A 26,791-nucleotide genomic window follows, 5' to 3' on the forward strand; every position below is an offset into this window, starting at 1 on the left:
TTATAAACTGAGCGAATTCAATTCCATCATAGGTAAAATGGGTTTATCTTGGGATTTGAACAGTTCAATAACTAATGGTTTTCTCTTCCTCCAAGTAAGAATCTGAATAAAATTAAAACCTACATGGGAAAAAAACAACATTATCCAGCCCTCATTCTTCACTGTCATAAGGTACTGAAAATGAGATCTTCTCCCTCCCAGAAGAGCAAACTGACTTGGGCCTCAGTACCCAAATAGTTGACTAATGGGAGAATCCTGTTGTGGTACTAAATACTCCTAAATCTGAAATTCTAGGCCTCCCTCTTAAGTAACAAGCCATCATTTTCAAATACCTACTGGTCAGTTCCACAAGAATGTCACACATAAATCTTAAACTTAATATATTCATGACTACTCATTTTCCTCCAAAACATTTCCTCCTATATTCCTTCGTTTAGTTACCCACTCAGTTTCCCAAGCTAGAAATCTGAGAGGCATCATAGATTTCTCTTTCTACATATGCAAAGGTCACTATGCCCTGGTAATTATATCTGGTAAATCTCTTTTTAATCCATACTCTCTCTTTTACCCATGTTTACCACAATGCAAGCAACTTCCTGTCTACCTCCACTGTTACCTCAGTACAAGCAATCATCACTTTTAAAAATCTGCTCTCTGCCTCATTCTCAATCCTCTCTAATTCTTCCAATACTGTTACAGTAAAGTTACTAAATGAATTTGATCATACACTCCCTCTACTTTAGTAGCTTTAAAAGTTTTAATGGCTCCCATGAAATTTATTTTACATGAAACACAAACATTTGCTGTTTCCTCTTCCCAGAATGACCCACACCACCACCACGACCTTCTTCTGTTGACTACCTTTTCATCATATAAAGAAGCACTCAACTCAAGAATTACAAACTCTATGCCAGTGATGGGCAACCTTTTGAGCTTGGTGTGTCAAACTTCACCAAAAAACTGAGCATAACTCAGGTAGTGTGTCACTTTGAGGAAAAAACTAACTCCAAGACTCTAGTCGCAAATGTTTCATCCTCAGGAGCAGCAAATGTTTCATCCTCAGCATGCGGCCGCGTGTCATCAGAAATGGCTACACGTGTCAGTGCTGACACGCGTGTCATAGGTTCGCCATCACTGCTGTATGCCCTAGATCAGTGGTTCTCAACCTTTCTAATGCCGTGACCCTTTAATACAGTTCCTCATGTTGTGGTGACCCCCAACCATAAAATTATTTTCGTTGCTACATCATAACTGTAATTTTGCTACCGTTAATGAATCGTAATGTAAATAAATATCTGTGTTTTCCGATGGTCTTAGGCGACCCTGCTAGTGGTTCTCAACTTGTGGGTCGCGACCTGTGGTGACCCCCAACCATAAAATTATTTTTGTTGCTACTTCATAACTAATTTTGCTACTGTTAATGAATTACGATTCATTAACAGTAGCAAAATTACAGTTATGAAGTATTATTTTCGTTGCTACTTCATAACTGTAATTTTGCTGTTAATGAATTATATATTAACAGTAGCAAAATTATAGTTATGAAGTAGCAATGAAAATAATTTTATGGTTGGGGGTCACAACATGAGGAACTGTATTAGAGGGTTGCGGCATTAGAAAGGTTGAAAACCACTGCCCTAGATGGTTTAACTCAGTGAATAAAACATCAACATGAGGACTGAAGGGTCCTGGGTTCGATTGTGGTCAAGGGCACATGCCCAGGTTGCAGGCTCCATCCCCAATAGGGGGCATGCAGGAGGCAGCCAATCAATGATTCTCATCATTGATGTTTCTCTCTCTCTCTTCCTCTCCCTTCCTCTCAGAAACCAATAAAAATATGTTAAGAAAAAAAAGTATTACAAACCTTGATCACATTTCCATATTCAGTTAGATCCCCTCATCTGTGTTTATAGAGTGGTGCCTGCAAATAGGAAATGACTAAAAAGGTTTTAGTCATTAAATACATAAACAAAGTTTCAGAGGACACTGCCTCTGAAGGTCACTGAATATCAATTACCGTATTTTCCAGCGTATAAGATGACTGGGCGTATAAGACGACCCCCAACTTTTCCAGTTAAAATATAGAGTTTGGGATATACCCGCCCTATAAGATGACACCTGGCGTATAAGACGACCCCCGACTTTTGAGAAGATTTTCCTGGGTTAAAAAGTCATCTTATACGCCGGAAAATACGGTACATGGAAGTAATTTTATAAAGCTTTAAATTTTTTAAACAAAAATTTTTTCATACAAATATTCCAAAACAAATTAGCTAGTATATTTATGCTAAAAAAAAAAAAAAAAGTTATACTGCTGAGGTATGAAAATTTATATTTTAAGGACTAAGAAAAATAAGCAGGTGTAAAATAGAGGGAGGGATGTATTACTGTTATTTAACCACTCCCCTCATTAGAAAATGACAGAATAAAATTATAGCCACTATAAAAACTATTTAATATGCAAAGTATATATTTATAAGTGAAAACAATTAAGATGGAGAAAACTACGTAGAAAATCCAAAGATAAGTAATAACAGTAAATAAGGCACTATCCTTTATCAATATTCATTTCTTCTGTTTTTCTATCAGATTTGAAATCTTAAAAATTTCAACTTATCATTAATTTAAAAATACATACAACTAGAGGCTCGGTGCACAAAATTCATGCACAGGGGGGTCCCCTCTGCCCAGCCTGCACCCTCTCCAATCCAGGACCCCTCGGGGGATGTCCGACTGCCGGTTTAGGCTCTAAACCGGCAGTCGGACATTCCTCTCACAATCCAGGACCACTGGCTCCTAATCACTCACCTGCCTGCCTGCCTGCCTGGTATCCCCTAACTGTCCCCCACCCCCCCACCGGCCTGATTGCCCCTCACTGCCTCTGCATGCCAGCCTGGTTGCCCCTAACTGCCCCCCCTGCCAGCCTGGTCGCCCCTTACTGCCCTCCCCCCCTCCGCTGCTGGCCAGGTCGCCCCCCAACTGCCCCCTCCCTGCCGGCCTGGTCACTCCTAACTGCCCCCCCCCGCCAGCCTGGTTACCCCTTACTACCCCCCCCCTGACGGCCTGGTCGCCCTCAACTGTCCCCCTCTGCCGGCCTGGTTGCCCCTCACTGCTCCCCTGCCAGCCTAATCACTCCCAACTGCCAGCCTGGTCACCCCCAACTGCACCCCTCCCAGCCTGGTCGCCCCTAACTGCCCCTCCCCCCGCTGGCCTGGTTGCCTCTTACTGCCCCCCCGCCAGCCTCGTCGCCCCTAACTGCCCCTCTCTGCCGGTCTGGTCGCCCCCTGCCCGCCTAGTCACCCCTCATGCCTCCCCCCACTGGCCTGGTCACCCCACGCAGCCTGCTGTTCAGTCGTTTGGTCGTCCCTCACTAACCCCCCTGCCAACCTGGTTATAGGCAGCCATCTTGTGAGGGAGTGGTGGTCAATTTGCATATTACCTCTTTATTATATAGGAGGATTGCCTGGCCGGTGTTGCTCAGTGGTTGGGCACTGACCTATGACCCTGGAGGTCAAGGTTCAATTGATTCCTGGTCAGGGTACATGCCCTGGTTGCTGGCTCCATCACCAGCAGGGGGCGTGCAGAAGGCAGCTGATCAAATGATTCTCTCATTATTGATGTTTCTGTCTCTCTCTCCCTCTCCCTTCTTTCTGAAATCAATAATATATATAGCGTCAAGCACTGTGGCCCAACTATAGAATGCCTCACTTCAAGTATTGGGGAAGAATACATCTCTTCCAAAGCACATATGCAATTAGCACTGTCCTGTATTATTAATCTGCTCACTGTTCTTGAGCAGATTAATAAGTAGTCAGAACAAGCAGTTTCAGGTAATATTGTGAAGATACTGGGGAAGTGTAAACAATAGAACTATTATATGGATGAAAATGCTTCTTAATCGTAGAAAGGCTTTGCCTGAGGGTCTATCAATCACACCCTCCTCCCCAAATAAAAATCACCAAATAAAACTGAAAACTTATCAGTTCCTTAAAGAACAAAAGCCAAAATTTGGCATTGGTATTAAATTACAGGAAACTTTTAATTCAACCAAAATATATATTGGAAGTCAAGCCTACCTCCTAAAAAATCATCACTATTAGGCTAATTACTTCATCCTTGTTTTAAACTTGTGAAACAGTCATTTTTCAATTTCTAAAGGAGGGCCTTAAGTATATTAGAAGTATCATTAATTATGGAATCAAAGTTCTTACATTAACAAATGCTTACAGAGTATGCACTATATATACAATTATGTATCAGAGATAATCACAACATTTACTTTTGCCATTACCTCAAAGACTAGGTGCAATTACTAAATATCTCTTTAGTCAGTGTTCAAGTAAATAAGTTATTGAGCTATACTGAAAGTTCCTAGATTAGAAATGAATTGAGTTCTAGAACTTTGTAAGTTACCTGTTTGGAACTATGAATGCCTTTTACAATAGAAATAATTTACTAAGTGGCAACTGAATTCTCATACTAGAAGCCTAAAGTATAGAAGAATCACAGTTTTTATATAATTTATAGTCAGTTCTATAAATTATTGTTAAAATTATAAAATAGGATTTGACATTTAAGAGCATTTCTCTTATAATGGGAACAGCCTAATTTTTAAAATTAGTTATTACTTTCAACAGAAGATGATATAGAAAAAGCAAAAAGCAATATCAAAATAAATTTTTTAATATCTGAAATAAAACATATCATGATGATGATCATCTTTCCAAAAGTGGTACATCTGATTTCCAACACTGAGTAATATTTGCTCACTTTATTAAAGACATAACTAGATGATGTTTGTTAAAGATGAGACCAAAGCACTTGCAGACAAGTTAAGGTTCCTTGGAAACCTAAAATCTAAAGTTTTTTGGGTAAGATCTAACTACAGAATCTTTACAATAATAAAGGCAAAACATTTAAACAATTATGAAAATACGTCAAAATTCCTTGGTGAACTTTTAGGGCAATTAGTAAATGAAACTGCAGATATACTATACTACATTAAATAAAAATAAAAATAATTGCTTTGACAAAAATATCACTGAAATATCTTATTCCAGAAATGAGGAAATAAATTAAGCAGCGTTTTAAAAAAGTTTAAGAGAAATTAAATGGCACCTTAAGAGAAAGAGCCAATAATGAATAAATGTTAAAAATTTCAATTAAGTATTTAGAGAATTTAATTTGTATAGATGTATTTAATAATATGAGCCTCTTTAATAATACCCTTTTTGCTCTGACAACTTTCCTATCGTAATCTAATCAATCCACCCTTTAACCCTATTTTACATCTGAAATAAAACTGAAGTTCAGAGAGGTTAAGATGTATTCCTAACACTTTAAACAATAATTTTAAAAAAGATGTATTCCTAGCACAAACTTCCCACTTTAGTATTGCTCATAACAAGGTTTATTAACATGGTTACTGTGGGTCTTCAATACATGTCCTAAGTTAGGTGTATCTGGACAATTCAATAATACTTCATGAACGGATACAGAGTTAAGCTGCATGACAACATGACAAGAAAAGCTACTTCCAATGGAGTGATATATACTATAAAGGTGAAGAGCACAGATTTCACCACACGATGAATAGGAGCTTTTAGAAGCAACAAACAAAATTTTTTCAACTCTGGCTTGGCTTTTCCGAGTTGGGAAAAGGCGAGGCCAGAAAGGGCTGAATCGGCTCCCACCGCGAACTTCATTCCTCACTCCCGAGCACAGGAGAGCAGAGGAAATCAAAGTGCCTCAGACCTCTCCCAAGGAAACGATTAAAAGCGTTTGGGGAACAACCCACCGACTCGCAAGTCTGGACAGGAAAAGGCCAAATGAAAATCAGACCGGGCTGTGCGAGGGCTGGGAGGGACCGGGTCCGAGGGGAACGGCCGCGCTCACCGCGCCGGCTCCCGACGTCGCCCGAAGCTTACCTCCTTGACAGGTGGGAATTTCTTCTTGCACTCCAGGGACAGGGCCCTCAAGTCGCTCTGCATGTTCTCCAGCAGCTTCTTGACCGCTTCGGGGCTGTTGGTGCTGGACATGATCCGCCAAGGTCCGAGCCAATTTCCGAGCGGCGCAAACGAACTCCGGCACTGTCAGCTCCCGGGGGCGACGGCCAACTCCCCGCAGGCACCTCCGGCCCTCCCACAGCCCGCCTCTGGGGCTCCGCGGGGACTCCACTGGGCCTGGACTGCCCACCGGAGCCAGCCCGAGTGCCTCCGGCAGCCTCCTCGCAACTCCCCCGGCTCCTCTCCGCGTTGCCCCTACAGTCGCCCGCCCCGCTAGGCCCCGCCGGCTCCGGCCGAGGAGCCCTCTATGCGGGCAGGTCCCTCCCGCTGCCGCGGGGCCCAGCCACACCGGTCGTCCCTAGCTTCAGCGCCGGCTCCCCAAACCCCACAGATTCGCCGACGCCATTAGCCAAGTGGCCCACAATTCCGAGCGCGGCGGGGACACGTCAGCGGCACTTCCGGGCCGTGGCCACCGCCCCCGCCGTAGCCAACCCGGGCGGGGAGCGGCGGGCAGGGCGTGGCCAGGGGCGTGGCCACGCTCAGGGCCGGCTCGGTTCCGGGCGGGGACACCTGCGTCCCAGTGGGTTTAGCGCTCCGCTTGCCTCACCTGGATTTGCTTCCTTTTCGGTGACAAGAGTCTGAACTGAGCACCAGCTATTCCTTGGCGTATCTTTCTTGCGTATTTCGCTGTAAACAAGTTTGCTTCCTTTTGGATTAATCTTCATTTGTCGTGTCCCTCTTCATTTCTGCTCTCTCGAATCTCTGGGCTAGTGTCCCCAAGTTAACGCCTACCTCCTTTTAATTTTTTACCCCCTTGAGCACCTAAATTGCAGTTCCTCCATAGGGGTGCGCTTACTGCGAAGTAGCCACTGCCTCTGCCATTTGTAAAACGACAGATAAAACTGCCGGACCCTCCGCCGGCTTTCCATTTCAACCCAAGTAAAAGCCAAAGTTCCTTGGTTCACCGACCTGGCGCCACACGACCTACTCCCTCCCCTTTCACCTCCGGTCCAGCTCCCCGCTAAAATGAAAGTTTCAGAAGCGCTGGAATCCCCGCTCCCGCTCCGTGTTGTTCCTGCTGTATTTCGAGTGCCTAGGACAGTGCTTGGCACAAAGCAGATGATCAATCAATAGTTGTTGAATGAGTGAGTATCCTACTAAAAGCAGAGTTTTGACGCTCAAATAAGGAACCGATGTAAAAGCCTTCATTAGGTCTGCAGTGCCAAATACACGTGAGGCAAAATAAAGATAAAAATCATGTGAGCCCTAACCGGTTTGGCTCAGGGGATAGACTGTCGGCCTGCGGACTCAAGGGTCCCAGGTTCCATTCCGGTCAAGGGCATGTACCTTGGTTGCGGGCACATCCCCAGTAGGGAGTGTGCAGGAGGCAGCTGATCGATGTTTCTCTCTCATCGATGTTTCTAACTCTCTATCCATCTCCCTTCCTCTCTGTAAAAAAATCAGTAAAATATATTTTTTGAAAAATCATCTAAGCTTCTCCAAAGATTCCGGTCAGGATGCTTTTGCCCCAGACATTTTACAGTTACTGAATAAGAAGCAGAGAGAGGTAGAGTGAAAACCTGAACCAGGGTAGAGGTAGGAGATGAAGAAATAGACACCTTCAGACAACTGAAGGTTTACAGAACTATGATATTGTCAGTGGGTGGCAGGTGGCAATGGTTGGCTGTAAAATAAAGACTTGTACCACAATTACTTTGTAAACTAAATAATCTTCTTTTTTTATTCTGAGAAGCAAACAAGGATGGATGAAGGTGGCAGATGAGGATGAGTAGATGAGGTACTGTTCTAACTTCTAGAACAGTAATTTGGATCATTTATGGGTATTACACAACTTCTGGGAACTTTGACAGCTCCTATGGTATAAAGTTTATGTATTAAAAACTGTGAACTTAATAACAAAAAAATAAGCTTAGGTGAAATATGTAGCAGACATTATTATTGAGACCCTAAGGAGCTTTTAAAAATGATCTTCTCATAATTGGCCCAGTATTCTAGGATCAAGTTCCTGCCCTAATTTTTCTTTTGAAATTTAAGTTTTTTAATATATTTTTATTGCTGAGAATGATGTTATGAATATCCACATGGTCCATGGCAGAAAAAAGGTTCCCCACTCCTGTTTTAGATATTAGTATTTCCTAGAATTCTATGCTTTCTTTTCTTTAATTTATTCTCCCAGAGTGATTTTATGCACACCAGTGGCTCGATTACTACCAATCTATTGATATCACCCTGTATAACCTCCAGATTGACAAATACCAACAGAATGTTCAGATTAACCAAAATACAACAGAGACACCACTTAGATGCAATATCAGCTAAGAGGCAAGGTACCTAATTGATCTCATGTCATACAATGCACAACATGAAATCTAAGTTGCAGTACAGAGGATATTCAGATATGAATAAATCCTTTATTCTCAACTTCCCTATGCTAACATAGCCTAGTTCAAATATGTTCCTGAATTTAGGGCTGTGGGAAAAAAGCAAGAAACTGCTGCCCAGATATCGCTGAAAATCATGATATCAAGCCTTATACACAGTTATAACTCCAGCGCTCTTATGTGAAACTCAAACATTGCCTACTGTACATCTTTACCTGGAAGTCTCATCGGTACCTAACACTCTTCCTCAAATAGGAGCTGGTCCTCTTTATACATCATCTTTCCCAATGAAAGACACCATCATCCATTGGTTGCCCAGACCAGGAAACTAAGAATCAAAGTTGACTTTTCCTGCTCCCTCATCCACTGCATCTAAGGGGAATAAAATTCTGTTCATTCATCCACTTTTCTCCATTCTCACTAGCTTGGTTCAGGCCATCATCATCTCTCACTGGTTTCAAACAACAGTTTTCAAAGTATAATCCCTACCTCTAAATCCATTTTCAATTTATTTTCCACAATTATTTTTCACACTGGTCCCAGAGTCCTCTTTCTAAAATGAAAATATGAACGTCTTTTATGATTTTCTATTATTTTCATATTAAATTTCAAACTCCTTAACGTGGTGTACTAGAGTCTCTTAGCAGTAGGGTTCAAAGAAATAATCTCTGAGAAAATAGAGGGAAAAGATTTCACAAAGCCACACCCTATTGGATTATAGGACAAAGCCTAGAGCAGTGATGGTGAACCTATGACACGCGTGTCAGCACTGACACGCGTAGCCATTTCTGATGACACGCGGCCACTGAGGCAGCCGCATGCCGAGGACGAAACATTTGCTGCTCCTGAGGATGAAACATTTGCGAAATAATGTTTTTTTCCTCAAAGTGACACACTACCCGAGTTATGCTCAGTTTTTTGGCGAAGTTTGACACACCAAGCTCAAAAGGTTGCCCATCACTGGCCTAGAGGGTAGTCTGGGAACTTAAAAGCCCTTTGGCATTCATAATTGCTCAAATATTCTCAGCAGCAGATGTATTTGCTTGCTTCCTTCTCCCGTCTCTAGTACTTAAGTATTACCAAGACACGTCTGCTCTTGGTCTCTGCTAAATATTCTCCTGCTTCTGCTAACCAATCACCTCATTCCTAATTCTATATGCATAGAGATTCTGCTTTCTCATAACTTCTGCTTCCTCATGTCTTCGGCTACTTCATGGTCTCTGCTGTTTTTCTTCTTTCTCTGTGTCTATTTAGCTTCTATCTCACTACCCTACCAACTACATACTTTCTCTTTATGTATCACATTCAACTTTCTAAAGAAAAAGAATCTAAGTAATTCAGGAAATCGAATATAGATGGTATATTCCGTTTTGCTATGCTTTTTGCCAGACCACCTCCTGAGTCACTGAAAAGAATACAGATCAACTTGGAGGATGGAACACTCTGGTTCAAACAGCTGTGGTGAAGGGCAATTGGTTCATGTGGCCAGGGTAAGGGGTTCACATAGAACAGAACGTAAGCACCTACAGTGAAGAAGATGAAGCAGAGATGTTAGTTGAATGAATTAATAAGAAATGGCAAATGTGTTTGTAAATGCTTCCCTACCCACTTTTTATGAATAATTTTAAGTGTTTATAATTTGAAGTTTTTGTGATTAAAGATTAAAACTGTTAAACTAATTAATAGTTACTGTATATTTAATTTTAGATTTAACTTAATCTCACTCTATTATTTTTTCCTTTGTCACCCTTAATTCTTTTTCTAAATTACCTTTCTTAAAATAAATTCATTTTTACAGTCTTCTTTGTCAAAGATTTTCACTTAGTCTAGAAATTATTAGTCTTTAATGCCTCTTGGTTTATGCTGTCTATGTATTTCTTAAATCATGTTCTCCAAGAATCTCTAAAGCTTTGATATTCAGAATTAAAACTTATAACTTGCTGACTGGTCTAAATTACATACTGACTGAATATTTCTTCATGAAATAAAGAAATAATTACACAGATAAATTAGGAGTAGAGAACCTATAATTTACTATTTCAAACACTATGTTCCTAGATGTAATAATAGGTTGCTTATAAGTTTCACATAGCTATTCTCCAAAATTATTTTGTAAACCTTTTATTTTCTGCCTTTATTGTAACTGCTTTGAGAACAGTTATGATTCTTGCATGTGGTACATCAAAGTTTGGTTTGTGTCGTGTGAAATTGCAGTAACAGAGAAGTAACAAAGAAGGAACAGGTTTTTCACAAGATCTTTACTACAAAGCTTCTGGTCCTTCCCTAACTCATTGTTTCAATCAGCTACTGATGAAACAAATGGTACAGAAATAGTTCTGCTATGAAGCCTGGCTGATGTGGTTCAGTGGTTGAGCGTCAACTCATGCACCTAAAGGTCACAGGTTCGATTCCCAGTGAGGGCACATGCCTGGGTTTCCACCTCTATCCCCAGAAGGGGGCATGCAGGAGACAGCCAATCAATGTTGGTGTTTCTCTCTCATTGATGTTTCTATCTCTTCTCTCCCTTTCCCTTCCTCTCTTTCTAAAATCAATAAAAACATATTGAAAAAGACAAAAAAAGAGAAAGAAACAGAAGCAACAGTCACCCTGACAGATGTCCTCCACTCCCAGCAGCTCACAGAGTGTTCTAACCAGCAAAGGGAGGAGGGGGCAGTGTACAGATCTGCCAGGTTCCTTCCACATTACAGAGGTAGAGATTGAATTCTGCAGCATTTTCACCAACCGGAGGATTATAGACGCCTTCGTTCTGTGGTTGTGATGAATTTTTTGGACATTTTTAATATTAACAACAAATTATTTTAGAGGTGTTTCTTCTAATAGCTGTGCTTTTATGCTACCTTAAGACTTTGTGCCTTATTCTTGCTTTCAACCTTGGTTCCTGAGCCCAAGACCACACCAGGTGACCACACAAAGCTAAAATCAGGAACAGCTGCGATGACTAATGACCCTCTACTTTAGCACTGACCGATAGATAGGTGGAGACCATGACCCTGTGCCTAGTCATCCCAGCTCCTTTAAATGACCTCTCTGATTGCCATGTCTCACAATGGAAACCACATTGATGGGGTCTTCAGGCCAGACATCATTCATAGTCTTCATTCTGAACTGTTCTCCTGGACTTGCTTCTTTGTCCTTTGACTCCAGCCTTAGTGGCTGTATAAATTGGCTTCCCTGGGAGCAGGCCCTAAAGAGAGATTTGCTTGCAAGTAATTTATTAAGAATGAGTTTCCAGGAGAAGCCAGCTTTCAGGAAGCAGGGAAAAAGCCAATCAGACAAAGCCCCAGGGAGGTCAGGGGAACATTAGGCAATGGACTATCTCACACATCAGCCATTGGCTAAGGTCCTTTGGCTCTCTGAGTATGTCCTTTGGAGGAAGAAGCACGCTGAAAGAAGGGGAGCAGAGAAGGCGGGACAGGCCACACAGAAATGATGAAAGGGATAAGGATCTGTACAGAATGCTCACTGCCCTGCCTTCCTGGGCCACTGTCATTCGTTACCTCCTTAGATCAACTCATTCCTGAGATCCTTTTATCCTGGCCTCCACTTTGAAACAGTGCTCTCTCGCCAGGCATACTCTAGCCCAGGAGTTTTAAACTGGGGCAATTTTCCCCTCCCATCTTCCCTAATCTCCCTGTACTGGGACATTTGACAATGTCTGAAGATATTTTAGATTGTAACAACTTGGGGAGGGGATACTAATGGCATTTAGTGGGTAGTGGCCAAGGCTAATGCTAAACATTTTACAATCCACAAGGCAGCCCCCCTAAAAAAGAAATATCCAATCCAAAATGTCAATAGTGCCGAGGTTGAGAAACCCTGCATCTAGATTCAGTTTCAGTATTTTACTGCTTTGATCTGTGTTTGAAACCCTGGCTCATAACCTGAGTGGTACCCCAATTCTCTAGGATTATTCTTATGAATCCCCAGACCCCTCCTCAGGCTGAATTAGTCCCTGCAGCCCAGTCTCATGTCATGCCCACCTGCCTGGATCTCAGAATATTGCCTGCTCCTAAGTCCCTGTATCTAGGAGCCTTCTCTGCCCACATGGCTGAACAACCAGTTCCTCTGGCTGGATCTTGTTGCAGTCAGTCATCCATCCTGAATATCAATATCATCTGTGGTTAATCTGTTCTTAGATATCAAATGCCGCCTCGCAGTCTAGACTTCTTCCGATAGCCTCCATTTAATCTGTTCTCTTCTGGCCGGTTCTTCCCACTTTTCAACCTATTGCTCTTTCACCAAATGGGCACCTACAGTTTCACATTCCCATCCTTCCGTGTTAGCCCCATCTTCATGCAGTTAACACTCCTATGTCTAGCTGCTTTACTAGACACTTCAAAAGAGGTAGGCAGTCATGTTGTTTTAGCTCAGTATTTCCTAACTGGAAAAAATCAGGAGAGAGGTGGTCCATGCAAAGCAGCCTAAGTTCTCCTCTAAGTCTTAAGAGAGGTAATCATTGCTCTTTATGGAGCAACTGTGTAGGAAGTTCTCTACTAAATGCATTTACTATGTCATTTAACCTTTGCAAAAAGTCCCGTGAGTGAAGAATCACCGTTTCTAGTTTACAGATGAGGAAACTCGGGCTCAAAAAGATGAATGCACTTACTAAGGGTGCTATAGCTACCAAGTGTGAGTCAGAATTCCATCTCAGGCTTTTTGTCTCTAAAACTTGTGCTACTCCTTCTTTTTGTATTTCAGAAGTTGTCCCATGAAAAATCTGGTGAAGCTTGAGGCCTGCCTCCTCCCTTAATCTATTTCCCAAACATCTTATTGATTGAGACTTATCTTTTAGATGACTTATTTAAGGAGGAAGAATTTTAGGTTTGTCTTAACATTCAATATATTTCCCTATGAGGAATAACATATATCTCATTTTAACTGTAAGCTTATTTTTCTGTCTCCGTGCCATACTATAAGTGCTTCAGTGGAAAGGCCCTTGTTATTTATACCTGTATTCTTGGCAATTGGCATAGATATATACTACCTCCAGTAAACATTTGTTTTAGCTATATAAATTCTTGTCTTCAATCAAAGAAGAGCAAAGGTACTGAGAAAGTTATCAAGACAAGACTTCATGTAAAGGAAAGCAAAATAAGGGACTAGGTTATACACATTGGGCAACCTACTCCCACAAAGAGGACTGGGATAAATCTGGTAGAAGTGAGGGCTTTCCTGTACCTACCACCATACATCTTTTCCCAAAATAGCGGCTCCCTCCCCTCAAGAAACATTTGGTGAGTGAGTGATTGAGTAAATGAATGCTACTACTATGATATTTCTTTATTCAGATTTTCAGACCTCAACTGTATAAATACCTGGCCATTGTAAAAACAATGTATATGGTGGGTGCCAGAAGTAAATGTATATGGTGGGTGCCAGAAGTAAATGTCTCCTGTCTTTGAAATAAAACCTGAGTAACAACTCATAATTCTTCTTTTTTAAAAATATATTTTATTCTTCTTTTTTAAAAATATATTTTATTGATCCTTTACAGAGAGGAAGGGAGAGGGATAGAGAGCTAGAAACATCGATGAGAGAGAAACATCGATCAGCTGCCTCCTGCACACCCCCCACTGGGGATGTGCCCGCAACCAAGGCACATGCCCTTGACTAGAATCGAACCTTGGACCCTTCAGTCCCCAGGCCGACGCTCTATCCAGTGAGCCAAACCAGCCAGGGCTCATAATTCTTCTTGAGATCAATGAAAGCAATGTAGATTCTTAATAGATGACTTTGGTATCTAACTCCCCTCTCCCTCCAACTTCTCCCCATTCTCTCACCTCCAGTCCTCAATACCCCAGGTCTAGACTAAATGTTACCGTGTAGTTGGAAGCTGTGAGGATTAGGCAATTGTGGCATATTGTGTGCAAAGAGGTAAAGGGTAGTATATAGGACATGTTATCTGTTCTGCAAAACAAAAGGAAAAAAAAGGCTTTAAAGGCAGAAATTTAACAGTTGTTTTTTTCTTTTTTGCTCCTTCCTCCCCAGTCCCATTTCCCAGTTGCCTGCATTTTAAGCCTATCTCAACTGCTAAGCAGACTTACATCTTCAGATTCATCAGCATTGCAACAGGTACAGCACTGCATGTATTTCTCAGAAATTGATCTTTTTGTTTGTTAATCCTCACCCAAGGATTTTTTCCCCCCCATTACTTTTTAGAAAGAGTAGAAGTGGGGGAGGATGGAGGGGAAAGGCAGAGAGAGACACATTGACTGGTTGCCTCCCCGAACTTGCCCGGACCGGGTCTGAAAGAACCCATAACCCAGGCGTGTTTCCCTTGACTGGAACCGAACCTGAAATCACTACCCACACAGGCTGATGCTCTAACCATTTAGCACACCGGCCAGGACTCAGGAATTGATATTGTCTTTTTTCCTTTTTAATGCTAAGTATACCTTGGTTCTTCAAGACACAATGCAAGATCTTTTTTGAGTTACAGGGGATTAGAGGTAGAAAGAATGTTAGAGATGATCTAACCTATTTGTTTTACAGAAATGCCCAAGGCAGCAGATAACCCAAGCTAGTCAATGATGATGTAATAAATGTAAAATTCCTAGCACACTGCTTAAAGTATGACTGGTGCTCAAAAAGCCTGAGCTCTGTGTCCTTTTAATACAGAGCCAAGAATAGCCAGTGACTATTTTTCCTCATGACATCTATGCACTGACTGAATTTTGCACATTTTTATTGTAAGACATTTGTGGGCAACTGATTTTATTGTTAAAAATTATTGGCAAGGCCAGCCTTTAGTCAAAATGGTGGAATGTGGAGCTTCCAGGGCCCAAACCTTCACAAAAACACCAACCAACCAACCAACCAACCAACCAACCAATTAATTTATTTAAAAAAAACTTTCAGGATCAACTTTGCCAGACTTTGGTAAATAGTCAAAGGCTTACAGCAATCAAAAGAACTCTGAATCAAGAAAAAAAGTGACTTAAACCAGTAGGAGAGGTTTGTGGTATTTTAGCTTGGCCTGTCCCACCCACTTCCCCAGCATAGCTGTGTGGCTCTTCTAGAGCACAGTTAATGTGTCTGGTCTGAGTACCTGGTACCAGAAAGAGCGAAGTGGACCTTGTACCCAAGGAATTGTCTGCTATGATCTGTCTGGGAGTTCCCTGAAGGACCGACACACAGTTGCCTTTGTTTCCCTAACTCAGAACTCTCTCAGGAAACACAGCTAAGTGAGGGCATTCTTTGAAAACATTTTGAAAGGAAAATAAACTTAGGAATCTCTCTCTTAAATATATAATATAGTCTAAATACTTATATATCTACACATGTAAATATATGTATATAAATTATATATTTACATTTAGACTATATACATATACAAAATCCGTAATATAATTCTATAAATAGCTAATATGCTAATGGTCATGACGCCCTCATGCCATAATGACTGATCAGCAGGAGGCTGTGTGTGCAGCTAGGCATGCGGGTAGGCGGGGACTTGACTCTGGAGGACTTGACCGGAGGCTCGGGTGGGTTTCTGGGTCCCGCTGGCATGGCGGGTGGGTATCTGGGTTCTGGTGGCGCAGCAGGCAGGTTTCTGGGTCCTGCCTTCCGGGGTGGCGGCAGGAGTGGCGGCCGCGGGACTCTTTCTGGGCAGGAGGGCAGGGCTGTGTGTGCAAGGAGGGATTCCGGGACTTGCGTGATTTTGCGCACCGGGTCACTAGTTTACATATATATTTGGACTATATTTTTATATTCATATATATATTTAGGCCAGGAACTGTCAGATTGCTTTATAGAATGGGTGAATGAATCTGATCTTTCACCAGCAGTACATGAGGTTTCCTGTGTCTCCATCTTCCCACTAACACTTCACATTATTAAACTTTTTACTTTTTGCCAGTCTGATGGATTAAAGTCTTTTCTCACTGTTTTAATTTGTATTTATCTACTTTGTAATGATTTTGTACATCTCTTTGTGCACTTACTGAATTTGTCCATATTTCTATTGGTTTCCTCATTGTTGGCTTGGAGACATTTCTCATATATTTTAGATATCAGCATCTCATCAGTATTAGACAGTATAAATGATTTCTCCCAACTTGCTATATGTGTGTTAACTTTGTTCACACAGTCCTTCAGTGAAAAGAAATCCTTAATTTTGACAAAGTGCAACCTCATTCAGCAGTCTTCATTATTTTCTCATTTCTTCAACTTAAGGTTTGTGCCCTCTGGTGGTCCTTCCCAACCTTTGATTTTATTCAACCTGTTTAAGTTGAAGAGCCAAGAGCTTGCATTATGTGGATTTACATTTATCAGCCTATGCATGGCTTTCAGAGAAAGGAGCATTTTACCAATTAATATTGATGTTTTTAAATAGCTTTTCAAAGATCTGCAGAGCCCATTAACAAAGCTGGTAACTAAAGTGGACACTATGGGGTCATCAGGTTTAGGCCTGGGCAATCCTTCCAGATGTTTTTAATAAAATAATAAATATGCCTATAATTAGAGACTGATTTGTCTCTTTATTATCTGTACTCTTGAATCTTTGACCAGTCCATTTGAAATGGGAAGTTCTGAAGGGATAAAATCCAAGAGTTATTATTCACTCTGATTAGCTGTATGATTTACCTAGGTTTTGTTTTGATTTAATTATGAGTCTTCATTGGTCTTTTCAAACCATAAGAAGGCTTCTCCAGGACCCACAAAAATTTGACTAGTTGATAAAGGTCAGAAAGTCCTGGAGAATATGCCCCCAAAACTAATCTGAATTGTGTATTTTTTTTTTTTATGGTTCAGGGAAATCCTTTATCATATAAGGCAGGTTGAGACCAATGCTTAAAAATTACTTATGGAAGGACAATTGAGGTCCTTCAACTTTCCTTCCTTGAGGTCCAAGTACCAGGGCCAGGGTCTTGAGTAACTATAGAAAGCTGGGGAGCCAGGAAAGTAGGAATAGGTTTGGGGATGGGTGGGGAGATAGAGGTGGGTCAGGACATGGTAGAAAGGGAGCCAGGAAGGAGTTTGGAGTTGCAGATGGAGGAGAGGAAAAGGAGGCAGGTATGAATTTCTTGGAGGTTGGAATAGATGACGGAGTAATGATTGAGGACAAGTGGATCCTTGAGAGGTTAAATAGCTTCAGGTAAAGTAGACTGAGATTGTTGAATGGCCTGATAAAAGTAAGACCGAGTAAGCTACTTTTCAGCTTCTTCATAGCAAGAGTAGACCATCATGTAGAGGGGGTTTTAGATACTTGGATGCCAGGGCCTCCCACAGATGAACCAACCTGGGGAGATATCAAGAACCGCAGAGAGAGGTCACCGTAGCTGCAAACTACTCTTTGTAAACTTTTGACATTTTTTGGAGATATTAGACTGTATTAGTGCCATAGTGGTGGAACATTTAATCAGGAGGAGAGGAGCCTGGTGGTGAGAATTACTCATGGAATTCGGCTCTTATTCAAATAAAGAAAAGAGACCTCACAAAAGATCTAGGAGGATTCCCAAAATTCAACAGGAAAGAGCCAGGAAGATCCACTCAACAGAAAGAGGGATTGAATTCTCACTTAAAACAAACCAACAAAAATCAACCAAACGAATAACAAAAAAAAAAAAAAAAAAATCAAGATGACTTCCATTCAGGAAAATTCTCACTCAAACAGAGAAGAGCCAAGAATTTCTCTCCAGGATTAAATCCATACTCAAAAAGTGCTGAGCTCGGCTGGTGTGGCTCAGTGGTTGAGCATCAACCCACGTACCAGGTTGTGGTTTGCTTCCCGGTCAGGGCCACATGCCTCGGTTGCTGGCTCCATCCCCAGTAGGGGATTGATGATACAGCCGATTGATGATGTTTCTTTCTCATTGATGTTCCTTTCTCTCTATCCCTCTACTTTCCTCTCTCTCTAAAAAAATCAACAAAAACATATTTTTAAAAAGTGCTGAGATGTTTCTAAGGAAAGGTGTAGCAGTTCTTCAAAATATTAAAAATTAAATTACCATATAACCCAGCAATTCCACTTCTGGGCATATATCCAAAAGAACTGAAAGCAGGGTTTCAAAGAAATATTTGTACATCCATATTCATAGCAACATTATTTATAGTAACCAAAAAGGTGAAAGAAACCCAAGTATTGACAAATGAATGGATAAACAAAATGAGGTATGCACACACAATGGAATCATATTAGCCTTAATAAGGAAATTCTGACACAACATGGATGAACCTTGAGAACATTATGCTAAGTAAAATAAGTCAATCATAAAAGACAAATACCACAATACTCCACTTACATGCGGTGTCTAGAGTAGTCAAACTCATAGAAACCTAAGTAGAATGGTAGTTGCCAGAGGCTGGCTGGGGAGAAAGTATGGGGAGTTATTGTTTAATTGGTACTGAGCTTCAGTTTTTCAAGATTGAAAAGTTCTGAAGATTGGTTGTACAACAATGTAAATATACTTAATACTACACAATGGTTAAATGGTAAATTTTATGTGATGTATATTTTACCACAATTGTATTTCTTTTTAAATTTTTAAAGGAGCCAACATAACTTTTGTCCAGGAAGATTCTTAACATGTTAAGCGCCAAGCCTGTTTTGTCTTCCTTTCCATTTAGCCCGCGATATCCGATTTCACCGATATGCTGGTGGCCAGAGACTGACCAAACGGAAAGTATAGTGTCAGTCACCGGTGACTGACAAGGCGCTTAATGTGTTAATCAATCCGAAAAGAATCAGAAGAGCCCCATTCAATAGAATCAAAGTAACTAATTACTGTGTTACAAGAGACAAATGTCTGGGTGACCAAATTAGTTGTGACTTACCCTGTGTGTCATTGGGCTGAATAGTGTCCCCTCAGAATTCATATGTTGAAGTCCTAACCCTTAGTATCTCAGAATATAATGATATGGAGATAGGGCCTTCAAAGAGGTAATTAAGGTAAAATAAAGTCACATGGGTGTGCCATAATCCAGTATGACTGGCATCCTTATAAAAAGAGATTAAGACTCTAACACAACAGAGGGACAACCATTTCAGGACATAGTGAGGAGGCAACCATCTGTAGGCCTAGGATAGAGACATCAGAAGAAACCAAACCTGTGGATACCTTGATCTTGACCTTCACAGCCTCCAGAACTGTGAGAAAATAAGTTTCTCTTGTGTAAGCACCCAGTTTGTATTATTTTGTATGGCAGCCCTAGCTGACTGTGGATCTCAATATCCTCAATAATACATCTTGGATCTCAAGTTCCCCAGCCAGAAAGGACACAAGGATTTGAGAAGCCAGCATGAATACCTGGCAAGAATAATTCTTCAAAGTCTTTCATTCATAGTATCATACTTTTTATTTTTATTTTTATTTTTTTTATATATTTTATTGATTTTTTTTTTACAGAGAGGAAGGGAGAGGGATAGAGAGGTAGAAACATCAATCAGCCGCCTCCTGCACACCTCCTACTGGGGATGTACCTGCAACCAAGGTTCATGCCCTTGACTGGAATCGAACCTGGGACCTTTCAGTCCACAGGCCGACCCTCTATCCACTGAGCCAAACCGGTTAGGGCATATTTTTCTTTTTTTACTTGTTGATCCATCTTCTTGTTGGGCATTGCCCTTTTTTTCTTTTTTGCTATAATTTTTTTTCTTCATTACGAGAGGCAACAGTTTCCAACTAAAAAAACCTATAATTCATGTTCTGGAAGAATGTTGCAAATTAGTAGCTGCCTCTTTTATATTTGCCATAACTTGGTGACCTTTTGGTTTTGAGGGGCGGGAGGGATGACTACCCTCCCTGAAGAATTTGCAAACTGACATGTGATAATTTTCTAGTATAGAATGCAATCTGGCTTTACATGTAGCATTGCAATCTGTGTTTATATGTAGTTGTTACCATTCACTACTTTAAAACCACCACGTCTACGTGTAACTGGACAAACCATTCTGAGGGCTAAGATTTATGTAATATAAAATTAGGAGTACTGTGAGAGCTTTGTCAGTGGAGAAATAAAACCAAATTGACAAAATACATCTTCTGCCAGATGTAAACCAGTTATCTTTCATGGATAATTTGCCTTACAGCCAATTTTGTGCAGCAAAAATGCTTGTAGCAAAGATGTTTAAGGTGAAATTACCTAGAAGCCAGTCAACAACTCCTTTGTGGGTGCCCCCTAACACTATTCTATTTGACAATCTCTTGACAAGAGGTGCCATCATCACTGACTGCTCTGTCCTCTTCTTTTTATTCTTTTCTCATTCCACCCTTATTTCACAGCATCCTCTGCCCTTACATCTTGGTTTTCATATCTAGCCTTAATCCTACCACCCCTCTGACCCTGGCCCCACATTCATACTCCCATTCTTCCTCCTCACATCCATAGTTTTCTCTTCTCTTTTTCAGAGGTATCCCTTGCCTTGTAGCTCTGTTCATTTTCTAATTTTTTAAAAAAAATATGTTATTAATTTCAGAGAGGAAGGGAGAGGGCGAGAGAAAGAAACATCAATGATGAGAGAGAATCATTGATCAGCTGCCTCCTGCATGCCCCACACTGGGGATTGAGCCCACACCCATGCATGTGCCCTGACTGGGAATCTAACGGTGACCTGGTTCATAGGTCCACACTCAACCACTGAACCAAGCCTGCTGGGCTCTACTTTTTATTATCTTCTCTATCAGTTGTCATATTTTTGCCACCAGAGTCCTCTTGGTCATTAGAGCCTGACTCTCCCCATCTTTCTCTTTCTCAAACCCACGCTCCTCTCCATTGCCAGAGCATTTGTTGCTTCTGGGCGTGACCATGCCCTCACTTTCTGTTTTTATTCTTACCTCTGGGAACCTCTCTTACAGCAAAGTGCTTTCCCCACTGATTCCACTTTTGTAATGGACTTTCACTTACCTTCACAACCTGCCTCTTCTCCTCTCCCATGAAGGCACACTCAGATTCTTGGCCCCTTCCCTTACTAGACCTCAGTTTGTCTGTGAACTACATCTTCTCACCTGCTGACACCCTCTCTCAGAACATAAACACCTACCAATCATGGCCCAAACTGTGAATCCCATTGGTTCATTGATCTTTTCTTCCCCAATTACTGATCCTCTCTACACCATCACAAGCAGCCTCTATTTCTTTATCGTGACTCAGTCTGAATTAATCCTCCATATTAAATGGAGGTCAGCTTCACGCAACCTTCCTGACTGGCCTCTTCGCTCCCAGCCATCTCAGACACTGGGGGCTAAAGCCTGTCCCTTTCAGCCCCATGGTCAAGGGAAGCATTTCTATTGAGCTCAATTTTCATGTCTGGAAGAAGTTGGTGGAGATGGCTTTAAATATTTCTACCATGGTCAAAGCATCCAGGAAAACGTTGGGGAAAAGATCCCCATGCTTCTCAGCCACAATCATAAGGCATCCCAAGAGTTAATGAACGGGAACTCAGAGGAGGAGGAGGAGAAGAGAAAGGAGATGAGAAGTTTCCTAAGTATATATATAGGGTGCAGAAAACTAAACTTAACCTCAAAGACTGTGGGCTTACTTCCATCCAGGAGAGCTGTTTCCATAAACATCTGAGTTTTTTTCTTTAGAGAAAAACATGTTAACAAGAAATTGAGGGATTTCAGGGGTCAAAGAGACCCAAGAAATAGTCAGGTCCAAATAGACCCTTGCTTCTCAACAACTCTCAGGAGACTTTGTAAGAACTAGTGACCTGGAAAATTATTGTATGGTAGATAGGCATCTATGTGGTTTAGGGGCTTCAGTAAGCAAGGAATTCCCCACACCACTAAGCAGGTTGACTGTCCAAGATCTAGATTCAGGATAGGCATGCTTTAAAGAGCAGCTTCCTGGCAACACTGGACACTCAGCCCAAGAACCAACCCAGGCCTATTTGATTGCATTGTCCATAGTTTCAGACAGTTTGACTTCTGGGTCTCTGACTGTCATCCCAGAGTGGGGCCAGTAGAGACCCAGCAGCTTCCCAGGTACTTGCCATTGATAAGGAGGCCAGAGAAAGCAATCTGTGCCTGTGGGAGCATGCTCAACTTTAGGCTACAAGAGCGAGCCAGAAAAAGAGTGCAATCTCAATGACGGAGTGAAAACTAGGTGTCCCAAAGCAGGACAGCATGCTGGGGGGTGGGATAGGACAGAAAGAAAGGAAGGATTCCCAAAGTCAGAGAGAACCAACCTGCCCAAGCAGTGAATTACCCGAGATTTGGTAAGACTCAGCCAGTTCTGCCACAGAACACAGGGTTCTTCCGAAGGAAAATGGGGAAAAACATAAGGAGCTATTTTCGGTGACAAACAGGAAGGGGCAGGAAGTCCCACTGCCAATAGCCAAGTCAGTACCAGCTTCTGTGCAGAGCCCAAGTTCAGATGAAAATAGAGTTGACCTTCTGGGCTTTCAAGATCCTGAAGCTCAAGAGGCACATGCAAGTCTTAGGGTTAAGTCATGGAAAGAAACAGGGTATTAGGCAGAGCTTTCCAGCATTTGAGAAGTCAGAACAAGGAGGAACTCCAGGTCTAGGCTTGGTTTTTCATGGGAAATCCCATGTCTACAAGGCCCTTATCTATCCAGATAAAAGGAAAGGGACAAGGGCTGTATCATGCAACTATCAAGCAGGCCCTGAGGATGGGAGTAGTCCTAGCAGACACAGGGGTGGTGAGAACCCGGAGAGTCATTCTGACAAATATGTCAGATTTCCATGATCAAACAAACAGATAAAGTAATTTCCCTGGAAACATACAAGAAACACAACTTTTTATCACAGTTGAGTTGGGTCTGTCTTCTGGGAATGCATGGCCTGTTATAACAGTTGTGAGTGCAGGAAGCCAAGAACTCAGAGAGCAAAGTGATAGATACCCTTTGCTTAGGCCTTCAATATCAACTGGACATGTTCCCATAATGTCCACAACCCCTGAGGGTGTGGTTCCCTCGGTAGTCCAATATGACCTTTACTGGTTTTTTCAAACTTAAGCAAAACCTCAGGGATGTTAAATAATAAGCCCAAGGTTGCCCATTTGGTGAGGCCTGATGTCTTGAGAGTATATGGCTTTCATTCCTATTCCTAGTTGAGATTGTATGCTGAATGTAATGCTAGAAAATTTTGTTATTTGCAGTTCCAAGAAGCCAAATCTTTGTGGGAAAACAAAATGGAGTTGTATCAGTAGAAACTTATTCCAATTTACCTGTTTTTATTTTAAATATTTTTCTTTATTGATTTTTACAGAGATGAATGGATAGTGAGAAAGAGAAATACTGATTGGCTGCCTCCTGCATATCCCCTACCAGGGATCAAGCCTGCAACCTGGGCATGTGCTCTGACCTGGAATCATACCAGCAACCTTTTGGTGCATGGGATGACGCCCAACCAACTGAGCCACACCAGCTAGGGCCCAATTTACCTGTTTTAACCTGACAGTACAAATATTCATTTTTATTATGCATCAGTTATAGAGCTTAAAAATTAAAAAGACTTCATACATCAAATTGAAAGCACTTCTTTAATGTGGGTCTTGGAAAAATCAAAATAAACTGCAGCATACAGCTGGACAATCCTCTCCCCTGCTGGCTAGAACTGACAGCAACCAGACTATCTCAGATTGTGCTAACATAATAATTCTTAAATTAAAAAAAAAAAATGATTTCAGAGAGGGAGAGAAATAGAAACATCAATGATGAGGATCATTGATTGGCAGCCTCCTGCACACCCCCCACTGGGGACCAAGCCCACAACAGGCATGTACCCTGACCAGGAATTTATCAAACCATGACCTCCTGGTTCATAGGTCAAGGCTCAACCACTGAGCCACACCAATCGGGCAGACTCAGATGATTTATGAAATTGGAGAAAAAAGACAACATAATCCATCATCTGCTGAAGACAGAAAAAAGGCTTTAAGTGTAAGGCTGGGAAGTTATGCTCATAAACACCTGTAAAAGTCCTATTTGTTAGTATATAACTGGATTCTAGTATCCAGTATGAAATTTTAGTTTTCAAGCTTACCATAACACCAAGACTTCTGCTCCAAGTCTTTCATAGGAGCTAGGGAGAAAATGTACACAAATGAGCAAGTATTAATTTGACTTGTACTATTCATTATTCTTTTGCTAAAAATATGTAAATATATACCTTATAACTTCAAAAGCTGAATTTGAACCTTTCATTGAGGAAGTATTTTATGGACTTATAGCGCACTCTAGTTGTCCATACTAGAAAACACTATCTTATTTTGCAAAATCTGGAAGTTTATACCTCCACACCCATTAACTCACCGAATCCTTGCAAGGAAATGATATCATTTTATGGTTGAGAAAACTGAAATTCAGAAGCAAATGTCTTGTTTAGAGCTAAATGTGGTGACATGGTTCTAAATATGCTTCCTACCATATTTTAGTCTGCCAATATACTACCCAATTATCTATGATTATTGATGTTCACTGTTTGAATCTGCAGTATTACTTCAACTTATGCAAAAGATACATGGCTCAAAATTGAATGTAAATCTGAATTTTATAAATTGAAATTTTATCTTATTAAAACCACTTAATACTTAGAAGTCCTATGAGAATTCCATTTCAAATGAAAGAGAATTGTAATTTCTCCATATTTACAAAAAAAAGTTTTTCCCCTGAGTGAGAGAAATTCTAAAATAATCCATATTAGTAGGTAGCTTTCGCTTAAGTAATTTTCAGGACACTGATAATCCACCACAGGAATGAAGGAATTCAGGGGATGAACAAAATACCTGAGTACCTTGAGCTTCCTGTGGGAAATGAGTTAAAAGGACATGATGCAATTAATGCTGATGAACTCAGAAAATTAAAAAAATACCCATTTGACATAATAGAAAGATGGTTCTCACTATAAAGAATTAAATACTTTCACTACTTATAGGGAGAACTCAAGGTCAGAAGCAAGCAGGCCCAGGTGAAAGAGTGAAGGCTCACAAGCAGAACACTTCAATACATGTCTAAATTATTTAAAACCTAGTGTATCTAAGAATCAATACACAGAGGAACGATTACAATGTCTGTTAATGTACAATGTTCCTTTATGTTTTAAAAGAAAATAAATACTATAAAGAAGTTTTAAGGAGTGACTTCTGTTTAAGGTGTTACAAAGTTTAAGAATCCTGAAAGATTTTAACTAAGAATTAAAAAGCAAGGAATATTCAAGGTTTAAAACAACAGTTTGGGAAATGTTAAGTATTTTCATTATTTAAAAAAATGTAAGAATAAACATGATGGGAAAAGGCTGTTGGGATGTTTCCGTATTTATTATTTTCTTTTGTGTAGACTTAATTCCATTGCTTCACCGAAGTATATAGAACAAGCCAAAAGTTCCTGATATGAAGGAAAATTCTGAGCAAAATGAGCACCAACTTGAACCATGATTTTCTACAGTAAACATAGTTAATCAGTAATACAATTTAAACATTCAAAATATGATTTTGTGCATATTAAAAATATGCACTTATATTTACAGCATTTCCATTTAAAAGAACAATTTCCAGAGATAACTGTATTCTTAGCTGCTTTGTATGATCACATTTAATAGACATTTCTAGAAAAAATGACATTAAAAACCCACTTGATTTTCCCCTTTGAAAGTCTAGTCTGAAATATTATGTCATTTTAATTTTAACAATTTATACATTTTCTGGATTCCTTTAATAACCTTTTTTCTTTTCACAACCCTGGCTATTTCCAGGCTCCCAAAGGCAGAGCTGGGATATAATTATACCATGGTAGAATGTGGGATGAGAATGCATATATTTGTTAAAAATAATTTTTGTACTGTCTGTTTTACATTACCAATTTTAAAATTCTTTACCCCATCATTAGTGCAAATAAAGCTTGATCAATATTTTAATTTTGCCATGTATATTTATCTTTCCAATTCTGATATTTAAAAACCTATCTATGTAGCTTATAAAAATTTGAATATACTAATTCAGTTTTAAATGAAAGTTTTGTTGCCTGAGCTTTTTGGAAATTCCTTTCTTAATACATAGTAAATATCAATTAAGCACATGAAAAATATACAGATTGAATTGAAATGCCCCCCCCAAACTAGAATAATGCTCATAAAAATCATATGTATTTCTCATTAGAAAAGTCTGATAAAACAATATAGTATAGTTCTGCAACTTAATATATGTCAGCATGATGCAAACAAATTCTTTTTTCTTTATCTTCTGGTATTTGAAAGAATTATTTGGGATTTATCAACAAAATTACATTTTGAAGACAAGCTGTTTAAAAACAAAAACAACTTTATTTTATTGTAGAGTAAAAAAATATTTTTAAAAATTTCCAGTTCACTTCTTTGGCTCCAAAAATGAAATTTTCCTTTCCTCCTCACTCTTCTGAGATTTTAGCAAACTTGTTTTTCCTTCCCCTAACGTAAAATAATTCTT

General features: G+C 40.4%; 1 protein-coding gene across 3 annotated transcripts in view; it reads right to left on the minus strand.

The window, feature by feature from the left end:
* MON2 (MON2 homolog, regulator of endosome-to-Golgi trafficking) overlaps positions 1-6,421 on the minus strand; it is a 114,822-nt gene extending 108,401 nt beyond the window's left edge. For all 3 annotated transcript variants that reach the window (XM_054718910.1, XM_054718909.1, XM_054718911.1), the window contains exon 1: positions 5,928-6,421. In XM_054718910.1, coding sequence (XP_054574885.1) covers positions 5,928-6,038 — 111 coding nt within the window. In that variant the 5' untranslated portion in view covers positions 6,039-6,421. The remainder of the gene's footprint in view (positions 1-5,927) is intronic.
* Between the last annotated feature and the right edge of the window lie 20,370 nt (positions 6,422-26,791).

This window comes from Eptesicus fuscus, chromosome 7 (genome assembly GCF_027574615.1).
Source record: "Eptesicus fuscus isolate TK198812 chromosome 7, DD_ASM_mEF_20220401, whole genome shotgun sequence".
Classification (NCBI taxonomy): domain Eukaryota; kingdom Metazoa; phylum Chordata; class Mammalia; order Chiroptera; family Vespertilionidae; genus Eptesicus; species Eptesicus fuscus.